Source organism: Rhodnius prolixus, unplaced genomic scaffold (genome assembly GCF_049639745.1).
Source record: "Rhodnius prolixus isolate KJV_2025 unplaced genomic scaffold, Rpr scaffold_1, whole genome shotgun sequence".
Classification (NCBI taxonomy): domain Eukaryota; kingdom Metazoa; phylum Arthropoda; class Insecta; order Hemiptera; family Reduviidae; genus Rhodnius; species Rhodnius prolixus.
Window position 1 is genome coordinate 60,105,108 of NW_027411581.1, and position 10,792 is coordinate 60,115,899.

At 32.9% G+C, this 10,792-nt stretch overlaps 1 protein-coding gene across 2 annotated transcripts in view; it reads left to right on the top strand.

The window, feature by feature from the left end:
* Window positions 1-2,336: 2,336 nt before the first annotated feature.
* LOC141450276 (uncharacterized) overlaps window positions 2,337-10,792 on the top strand; it is a 152,330-nt gene continuing 143,874 nt past the window's right edge. For both annotated transcript variants that reach the window (XM_074120571.1, XM_074120564.1), the window contains exons 1-5: window positions 2,337-2,472; window positions 2,899-3,082; window positions 3,416-3,886; window positions 4,165-4,399; window positions 5,719-5,817. In XM_074120571.1, the coding sequence (XP_073976672.1) occupies window positions 2,915-3,082; window positions 3,416-3,886; window positions 4,165-4,399; window positions 5,719-5,817 (973 nt within the window). In that variant the 5' untranslated portion in view covers window positions 2,337-2,472; window positions 2,899-2,914. The remainder of the gene's footprint in view (window positions 2,473-2,898; window positions 3,083-3,415; window positions 3,887-4,164; window positions 4,400-5,718; window positions 5,818-10,792) is intronic.

Here is a 10,792-nt window from a genome sequence, read left to right on the forward strand (position 1 = left end):
TAACGCCATTCACCAGGTGCACTCCTCACAATTTCCGATTCAATGTGCAAGCTGCGTGCATAAAAAAGTGAAAGACTTTTATCATTAGCGAAAGTGGGGATGAGTTCAACGCTTTTTGAACAACTGAAAATAATAACGCTAACAACTGAAGTGCTGTTAGCGTCTAAATTTTATTATAAATAATTGACAATATGTATTTTTGAGAAAACTGTTATTTAATGCAAGTTGTCTTGAGTGTACAATTCGATTTTTTTTTTTGTTTTTGTAAAAAAAAAATTGACCACCCCAAATATATCGATTTAAAAGTACAATTTAAATTAAAAACGAACTTGCATTTTTTGAAGGACTTTCTTCTTAAAAAAATAATGAATTACAAGTGTTTGATTAAAACTTGAGTAGACAAGTTACGAAAAATTTAATCTAAAAATTAGTCGCTTGTCTTGTGAAGAATCTTCAGATTCTTCTAAAATCTAAAACCTGAGTTTTAACCGAATTGTATTTACAGGTTTCTTGAATTCTTCAAAAAAAAAAAAAACTTTTTTTTACACAGAATATTTTAGTGAGAAAACTTTCCAAAACCAAGTTACTATTCAGTTTAATTTATTTAATCAGATCAAAACTTGATTTATTTAGAAATGGTACGCGTCATAAACCATACACACCAAAAAATTTCACAAATACTTCCAATTATTTGTTTTCAATATGTTAATAAAAATGTTGTCAACTGAATGAGCAACGTTGCCTATCGTAATTTCATCGCAAAATGGGCCCAAAAAATTAAAAATTTTATCTTTTGCTACAGTTAACTGCAGTTACGCACACAGCTGCACAATTATTGCAACATTATTACGATGTTCCAACGCAAACGTCGCCATGTTGTGATTGCCAAGCAAGCTTTTCAACCATGCAACAAGCCACGCCACGTCACTGGCAATGCTTGTTTAAAAACTTTATTAATCATTGATTTCATAGATTGCTGTAAATAGTTACAGAAATTATTTTTTCGTAAATAGAATTATAATTTAGTCTATCATTATTAGTATTTAATCAAATTTTCAGCGTATATCAAATGAATCTATTTAATCAAACTAACGTTTGTTACTAGCATTCGTTTATTTAATTTTAAATAAATAGATAAATGAGTTAAATAAAAATGTCCAAAGGGATAACCCAAAACGCAAATTTTTGAAGAGTAAAAAAATTATTTTTCTGCTTTAATATCCAGATTTGTCATAAAGAATTTCAGATTCAGTTAATTTGTTTTATTTCATTCAAAATTAAATTCAAGGGATTATGATCCCTTAACGCCATTTGTCTCTTCTGTTCGCATATCAAAAAATGTCATGAAGGGTACTCAACGTTAAGCACAAACTTTTGCATAATTCCAAAAAAAAAAAAAAAATGGAGATTATCGAACATTAATTGAATATGAAGCAGGCATAAAAATTAAATTAAAACAAAAATGTGTGCATTAAGAATCTATAATGGGCTTATAAGTTGAATGCGTTACTGAAATAAAAAAATTAATTCGCATAATCGCCTTCACATACTATCAGTTAAGCAGGAATGAATACTTTCAATGTATATTATAAATTTTTTTGCTACAGTATTGTTATATTCTAGTATCTCAAATTGAAGTCGCTAGTAAAATAACTGTCCCTGATAAAGAAAATGAAAGTAAACAAAAAACTGCAGGTACTAAAAGTGAATGTATTTTTTAAACAATTATTCAGTAGTTTTATACTTTCTTATGGAGTTTTTGACATACATTTATCTCAATTCGTAAATGTAAACTTAAAAAAACAATTTAAAGCTTGTGGATCGTTAGTGTGCAACAGATCTTAATAATTCATTTTTTATGACTTCTTCTTTAAAGAATGTTTATCAAAATTAAAATTAAAAAAGCAATTATATATTAAATAGCTTCTCATATAAATAAATAATCCATTCGCGCATTGTAATAGTTGGGTTAAACCTACCCTACAATTATTGGCGTAATAATCCTTTATAAGCATGTTATTCTTTAATTTACCTTAAAAAAGTGTAATTTTCAAATTTAATGACAGTATCCTATAATTTAAATTTTTTAACAATTTCAGAATTAAATAAGATTTTTCTCTAGAAATCAATAACGAGTGTTGTCAACACGACGAACGTAGTACCTCGTATTGATTGGCTTTCCAAGCACTAGTTGTTTTTAAAATATACGCTTTAATTTATAAAAGAAATTTTATTTTTTATATTATTTCTGTGAATTATGGTGATAATTAATCAAGTTTTTTAATGTAAATAATACTTGATTCAATAATTTTTACTTATAATGCGTAAATAAACAGTTCAATGCGCATGCGCTTATCAGTTGAGGGCTTGCATGAACCTGGTTTTCGTCAGAACGTAAGAACGACTTGAAGGAGATCAGTCGGTAGGAGCGAATTTGTCGGCAACCACTATTTTTTTTATTACTTATATAAGGTAAGTTTTTTCCCATTAATCTCTAATTTTAACCAATTATCTTTAATAAATATAATTTTTTAGCAGATGTCTCTATGAGTTTTTAGTTTCGGAATTAATTCACAATTTACTATAGCTTTATTAACCACGAAAGTTTATTCACCGGTAGTTTTTTTTTTTTAGCCTACTGATTTTTAAAGTTTAGAATTTCTGAAAAAAATAACTAACTTTTGCTAATAAGTGCCTGTATAATAAGGAACTCAACAATTGCTCCTCTATTTTCATATTTACTTATCGACTTTTCACGAGTAATAAAGTATAGTGGATGACGCCATGAAATCAAAATGGCGATCCTTGGGTGGGGCATAGTGATCCTAGCTTATGCCGCCATTCTTGGTCTTCCATTTAACCTTGTGTTTTAAAAATTTTTTTTTCTTTCTGTTTCAGACTGTTAATTTTAATAATGGCCGAACAATTTTGCTTGAGGTGGAACAACCACCAAAGTACGCTTATTTCAGTTTTCGAAAATTTATTAGAGTCAGAAACGTTAATAGATTGTACGCTCTATGCTGAAGGGCAAATATTAAAAGCACACAAAGTCGTTCTGTCAGCCTGTAGTCCATGTTTCGAGGTAAGTTTTCTATTTATTGAGAGATTTTTTTTCAATTAAATTTAAGTCAAATTATCCGTTATAAGCCATTATTTTATTTAAAGGAAATGATTTTCTCATGTGGTTCGTTAGGTTTTTTTTAGACTTAAGACAATAGACTTGAACGCGCATTTATTATATTCTTTTGCCTATGTAATTTCCTGATAACGGATATCGTATTGGTGATTTTGTTTATAACTTTTAAATATACTTAATTTTACGTAATCAGTAATACCTATTTGTTAAGTTTTGTAGTGTACATGACTTGTTAATGTGTGCTCCTGAATGTAATTTGGATGTTTTGTTTGTTTTCAGAAAATGCTGTGTGCAGCTGAAGATAAGAGTCCTATTATCTTTTTAAAAGATGTTAAGTTTCTTGAACTCAAAGCAATGTTAGATTATATGTATAAAGGAGAAGTAAATATATCGCAGGACCAATTGGATTCATTTTTAAAGACTGCTGAGGCGTTACAAATTAAGGGGCTTACGGATCAAGGGGGTGGTGGGGGCGCCCCTACAGGAGGAGGGACAGTAGATGTTGGCGAGCCACCCGCCAAGAAAGGACCTGGTCGTAAAACAGGTGTGTCCGATGTAGCCCCTGAATCTCCTCTAGTTGGTAATGCACCACTGCGAGAAGGCTCCGTATCCCCAGGTGGTACCAAGAGGCGACGGAGGGTCGCCCGAAGGCCTTCGGCGGATGAAACGTCCGCTGATAACTCTTGTGATATTCCTCCTGTAGCGGTGGCGGCCCAGCCGCAACCACAGCAGACTTCGGCTCCCCCCCAGGTATGTATTAGTTTTATTAATCGTAGAAATATTTGAATTCACTCTGCAACAAGACGACTTGCAAGTGTAATCTAATCAGTTCGTTGCAACAGTAAAAAAAAATTTGTCATCCAAAATAGTTAAAATTAATCACGACAGAAACACTTGCAAATGGCGTTTTCTTTTAATAGTTAAGTGAAAAATATGTGGTGTTAGTTGAGTATTATTTACTTAATTTTTCGTATATATATTTGTTAATAGTATTTATTTTTTTTAATGGTGCGTTTTTATTCTTATAGGCGACAAGCACCCCCCTATCGGCAGACTCGGCACGTTTTGTAGTAAAAAAACAAGAACCAATGGAACCTCCTACTACCTCACAACACAATATGATTCAACCTAAAACGGAATTTATTGAGGAAGCAAATGAGGATATAGAGGATCTGACTTTGGACGATGATGATGACTATTCGGAAATGAGTAAACCTGGAACTTCATTTAGCGCGTCGTTACAAGGAAATACTAGTCAACAGGGTAAGCATGATTTTCAGACTAGATTTAATAGTGTTTACGCATTGTGAAAATTCAGAAAATGCCACTGTAGTAGTTTTAATAGAGCAAGATTAGTATTTCAAAGTATTGTCATAGTTCACAAAATTGATGGGTGCTTTCAAGAATGAATATGGACACAATGAAATTACAAATCTTGCTTTTCCATATACTACCGTGGTTGTTTTCTCGTCCTATTATTATTATTTTTTGGCTACATCTGGAAATGTATTTTTAATGTTAAAGACGTTTCGGTTGCTTAATCAATAATCTTTCGGTCCAAATACATGCATTTTTTTTTACAATCTAAGACTAGTGTCTGACCAGTATTCAGTGTTAAAAATAAATCAATCACAGAAATAACGCATAACACTTGTCCATTCAATATCCTGCCCGTTAAGGTTTGTTGTGATGATAGATTATATAGCAATGTTTTTTTTCATGAGTAGGACAAGGTTTAAATAGCTTTTAGAATCGCTTTGTTCATAGAATCATTGCTGTTGTTGATAACTAAATGTTCACTTAGGCGTGTTTTCACGTTCCAATTGTTGGGTTCAGTTGCTAAAAATTTCCCCTTATCTTCAGTAAGTTTATTGATATAAGTTAACTAATTATTTGTAACTTGTAACAATTTTTTCATTTATGTTGAGTAAAATATCGTGATTTGAAAAAGAGACCAAAATCTTAGTTTTATTTTATTGTTACTAATAATTCTTATGTGGCTATTCTAAATACGTATCCAATATTTATAAATTTCATCTTTTTCCATAAGGGGCCAATAAAAGTTGTTTTTAATTGACTTTCTCTGGCCATTATCGCTCTTATCGATTTTAATTAGGGCTTCACAAATAACGAAATTATATTAAAGGAATGTTGATTATTTTGGCATTGAGAAATACCTTGCAATTTTAAAATTAAACATTTTCTATCTCCCAAGTTATACATGTGAATTAAGACTTAATCAGAACATATTTCAACAGTCATTAAGGTTTTTTTTAAAAAAAAATTAATTGTAAGTTTTTCGCTCCCCTCCAACACTGTGTTTGCCTCAGCATTTAGTTGATACTATTTTCTTTAAACTTAGGTTAGATATACATATAATCCACATTTGCTCAAATAAGTAATGGTCCATTTTTTCCCTTACACAGTTGTCAGTCCAAGGGTGTTGTATAATTACGAGATCTAATATAGATCCAAGGAAGTGTGGTAGATATTTAAGGGCGTGGGTGATACAATATCCCCTCCTCATTTAGTTGTATAGGGTTTAAAAACGAATTTTCAAAATGTAATATTTATGTTTGCAGACTTTACACAATGGCAAATGATGGGCGGGGACCGGACACAAACAGATGAAGTATTTATGGCAGCACAAGAGGCAATAAATAATCAGTCGAATACACAAGGTAGGCATGCGGTCCGCCATATACTTAACTTTTATAAAAAATGGGTTTACAATAACTAAACCGGAATTTCGCTTGTGTAAATTTATAATGAGAAATTGGTTAAAATTGGAAAACATTGAAAAGGCTACTTTAGGTTAAAATCTTAAAGCCTTAGTGTTTTCAGCAGTGATCAGTGAAAGTTATTTATGAAGATATTTTGTTTTCCCTCCCTTGCGTTTCAGTTACTATTAGTGTTCTTCTTCAGGTGATCTACGGGAGGGGAGAGATGTGTGTTGTGCCAGGTGTTTTAACGGTGCATATTACCATCTCTCTAATCCTAATCAAGCTGTTGAAGAGCAGTGTTGGTACCCGGAACATAAGACTTTAATCAAAACACTGACTTTCCTCTGGTCATTGTCGAGAAATCCTATTTAAAATATTTATAACAATACCTTTGCTATTGTTGAAACTTTCCCATCGCATAAATTTTCTCTTAATATTTTATTGCGTTATTACATTATATGAGAGAGGAGTTGAAAATTCAATTACATTATCTCCTTCTCGAGATAATTTAAATTCTTCAAATTAAAATTTTGTCCAGTAAAAAAAGTTCCGTATTTGTTTATTTTTAGAGAAATGAATTATTGTAAGCCCAAAAATCATCTGAAGTACTGTGAAGTATTTAAGTTCATTTGGTGGCCATTAATTTTATTCAACTGAATACTTAATTTTTTGATAAAATATTAAAAATTTTTGCCAAAAAATTAATCGCCACTTTTTAGTGAGTAAAATTTTGACAATAGGTAACGCCCATGCTTCATGGTGCGCAGCCTTTTTTTTATGTGTATGTAAAAAAAAAAAAAAATCAGGTAAAGTATTTTTTCTCAAATTTGTATGGTGGTTGGTAAGTGGAGTTTGAAAACTTAAGGTGAGTATGTTTTTTTTTTGTATTTTTTTACTTTTGATGGTAAGTATGATTAAATTATTTAAAAAAATTGAGATTATCGAAAAAAAAATCGCAAGTATTTTAAAAGATCGGTCCGGTGGTTGAGTAATTTTGATCGGTAGTGCAGTTTTCAGTGCTTTTTGTATTGGAAGTGTTCTCAAGAAAGAAAAAAGAAATATGTACTGGATTTCTAGTAAGTATTGGTAAAAAGGGTAAAAGGTATTTTAATTATTAGCTAATAAGAAAGTATTGAATGATGGTAAGCAATTTAAGTTGTTATATGCTAATTACGGTTTTTAAAGCGTGGAAAGAGAACTTACACGAATACGTAAATAAGATGTAATTATAATGAGTAATTTCTCTTTCCAGTTCCACCCTTGAGTCCATTGTTGGTTAGGTTTGTTAGGAATTCTGATGGGTATCGGTTGCGCGGTATGGTTTACGGATTTTTTTTTGTAGCAGAAGACCGAGAGTGGTATAACAGTGAATTAATTCATCAAGTGAGAGTAGTGAGATTAAACGTAAGTATGCTTGACATAGGTAAGTGATTAATTTAATTAAAGGTAAGTGAGAGCATGATTGAATTTTTAATAAGGCTTGTGTAGAATTTGTGGGAGTTTGTCATACAATGTTCTATAATCCAGGCCTGGTTAAATAGGTTGGAAAATTATGGGTAGGCAATCTACGAATGCGCATAAGGTTAAGGCGAAGGCTTTAGTAATATGGGAAGAGAAAAATTTTCTAGGAATGTAGTGAAAGGACGAGTAACCTGCAGACATGTAAGCAGCTTCAAAATCAATAAAATTTGTTTTACAGTTGTGTTGTTTAATATCCTTAAATTTATCTACTGTAAAGACATTCTAATAACTTGAATAATCCAATCTCGACTGTGGCTGTGAAACGTAAGTATAATGAAACACCTGGACAAAACAGCCGAAAATATCTAGAAATATATTCCAGAGTGGGTGAGTATCATAGAAGAAAACGACCATCTCGTGAATGTGTTAGGTGTGTCGTACTCTTAATCCAGCCTAATAAGTTCAGCGTTCGTGAATAAAGTACCGTAATTTTTAGTAATGGATTCGTCCTAAGTATATTGCATAATGCGCGTATATTCATGAATGGTACGTTTTTTTTTTTTGCTGAATTTGGTCTCAAGCTTTTCCCATTTATTTTGTGAATTGATAGTGGATTCATTGGTAGTATATTAGGCGCGTGTATACACGAATTGCTGTTCTGTAGGTAAGTCAATATTGCGAAATCTAGCAAAGTCCTGATTTAGTTATGCCACCGTAGTAATCCCATCGAGTACTTTGTTCAAAATGCTAGTTAAGCAAACGTCTGTTCCCCGGATTTATCCGTTTGCATGTGTGCCCGGTTGAACGCGAATTGCCTGGGTTCGCTGACTCTTCTAACGGTCGCGTAAGTTTATGAATGATCCCACTTGCAGTATAAGTGCAAGTTTTAGTAAACGAGCAGAACTGTACCTCATGCGGAAAGTACATAGTAGAGATAGCACCGAAATCACGGCTCAAACACCTCTGTCATTCCTAAGAACATGGCACGGTATACAGGCTACGTAATAATCTGGGAAAGACTGAATGATCTGTATCTGCCGGTCGAATCTTTAGGCTAACACGATAGGAATAGATCCCACTTTTAATATACGTGTTAAGTTTTAGTAAACGAGCAGAACCGTACCTATTGCGGAAATACATAGTGGAGGTAGCACCGAAATCCCATGGCTCACTGTCATCTTAAAAACGGCATGGTATACAGGCTACGCAATAACTAATCGGGAAAAGACTGATCTGTATCTGCAGGTAGATTCTTAAGGATTATATGGTAGGAATAGAGTGAGAATGCGTTATCCACGAAGTGTCCATCAAAAATTGCTAACCCAAGGGAATTACGCTGATACAGTCCTGACGATAGTCACACTAAAAACGCGATGCCGTCCTCGGCTCAGTGGTATTGGGTAAGGTTCACAACCAAGGTTTCTTTCTGCCTCATGGCTGTCGTGGTGTCATGTTCACCTTTAAATTAAGCTTAAAATGAACTGCAGTAGTTACTCCTTAGTTTCTGATCATCGATAGAGAGGGTTATTTTTAAAACGTGCTATTTACTGCTAAATGATCCCGTCGTTAAAGGTTTAGTTAATACAGTTTCATAAACAAGTAGATGCCGTTCAATCTTGATTAATGATGAGCATATAGTATACAAAGTACTAAAGAAATATGAAATTTACAATATACGTTGAAATGGACTATTAAGTACAATAAAATATATAGTAATTAAATGTGCATTACATAATTCATTTAAGACTCATAAGCATCTGTGAGGATAGCCTAATTATTGGTCTGTAGCGGGAAGCATTTGCTAATGGTTCTTTCGTGAGAAACAAAAATGCATTTTTGCGGCTCTTCGGGAAGTATCCGATACTTGCGGAGCTGTGAGTAATTGAACTACATTTTCATTTATCTCCACGGGGCAGTCGTTCATCGGGTTAATGTCGAGTGGTTTGGTGACTTCATTCGGACCGACAGGATGAGCAAAAATGATCGTAAAGATGCGGCATGTCGGAGATTTCCTAAGTAAGGGTAGTTAAATTTAATCCAGTGTATTGTCAGAGCAGTTTTATGTAATTATACAGATTCATAACTGATCCAACTTCCATTTGGTTAGTAACTACCGTCGGTAGTATGTTTTTTGTGGGTCCCTAATTCGTAGTTACTTTTTCGTTTCGATCAGTTATGCATGTCTAGGAATATAATCTTAAATCGATGTACGTGGCGTTACGGTTCCTGCTATTTAAGAACCCGTGAGACTAGTATTTTTTGTCTATGGTAGAATGTTAGTGCTTCAGGTGAAATTACTAGAAGCAAATAATTTGCTTCCAGGGCCGTTGATACGGTTCACTAACAGTATCGAATCCGGTGAAAATACGTCCTAAATTTCCTCAGTATTAAGAACTTTTGGCTGTAGGTAAACAAGTTTTTTTATTTATATAAATAATCGCTCACACCGACGCAATTAGTGACATCGGCCACATGTTAAGTTTCAATTTGAGCTTTATGACTGCCGGTCAACTCTGTAGGCTAGATTGGTTTTAAACTAATACATAGGCAGGGCCGGATTTTCTTATAGGCTAACTAGGCTTCAGCCTCAGTTCAAGAGGGTCTACATTCAAATTGTTAGCAAAATTAAAATTGCACTATTCTAAAACACAACCGAAAATAAGGAGAAATTCTACGCATATGACTAATAAACAAACAAAAATGGGAGGTGAAAGGATCCTCATAAGTGGAATAGCCTAGGGCCTCTTTTTATCAAAATCCGGCCCTGTACATGGAGGCTGCACTATCTCATATTAATTCAGATACTAGGAAAAAGGAAAAGCGGTTTGAAGTTAAGACAGCATTTCAGCTTATTTTCTTATTTATTTTTTAAGTGACTGCAGGGTCATAGTGCCTTGTTTTCAATGCTTGAGTAACGATGTTGGGCATTATTTTTTTCTGTAATGGGCATATATAAGAAATTTAAGGCTGGACATTTAAGTAAAAAATAATCCCGTTTGTGTAAAGTAAAATTTCTATTATTGGGTACCAAATACTGCATTCCAAAGTGGGTTCGAATTCAGCCGTAGGCCCTTAGATTTTATTCTCCAAGGAGCTTCTTACAGCTCCCTGGCTTGAGGCATTGCAATGACAAATGCTAATGACCAGATTTAGGATTGTTTATTTTTATAAATAATCATTTAAAAGCAATAATTTCAGCATAGTGTAAGCTTAAAAATTTATAATTAATGTTTATATTTCTATGTAAAAAAAAGTTGGAAGATGTAAAAAATAGAAATAAAATAGGTAATTTTGAGAACTGAGCACACATTCATAATCTCTGTAGCAGTGCGTTGAAAATAAATTTTCAAATTGCTCAAGAAATTTCTATTCATTAGCCGTCAAAAACATAAATCGTAAAAATTTGTCTATAAAAATGTTGGTTAAACACGATCTTACTCAGTGGAACACAAAAAAAATAATGGTGTACCTA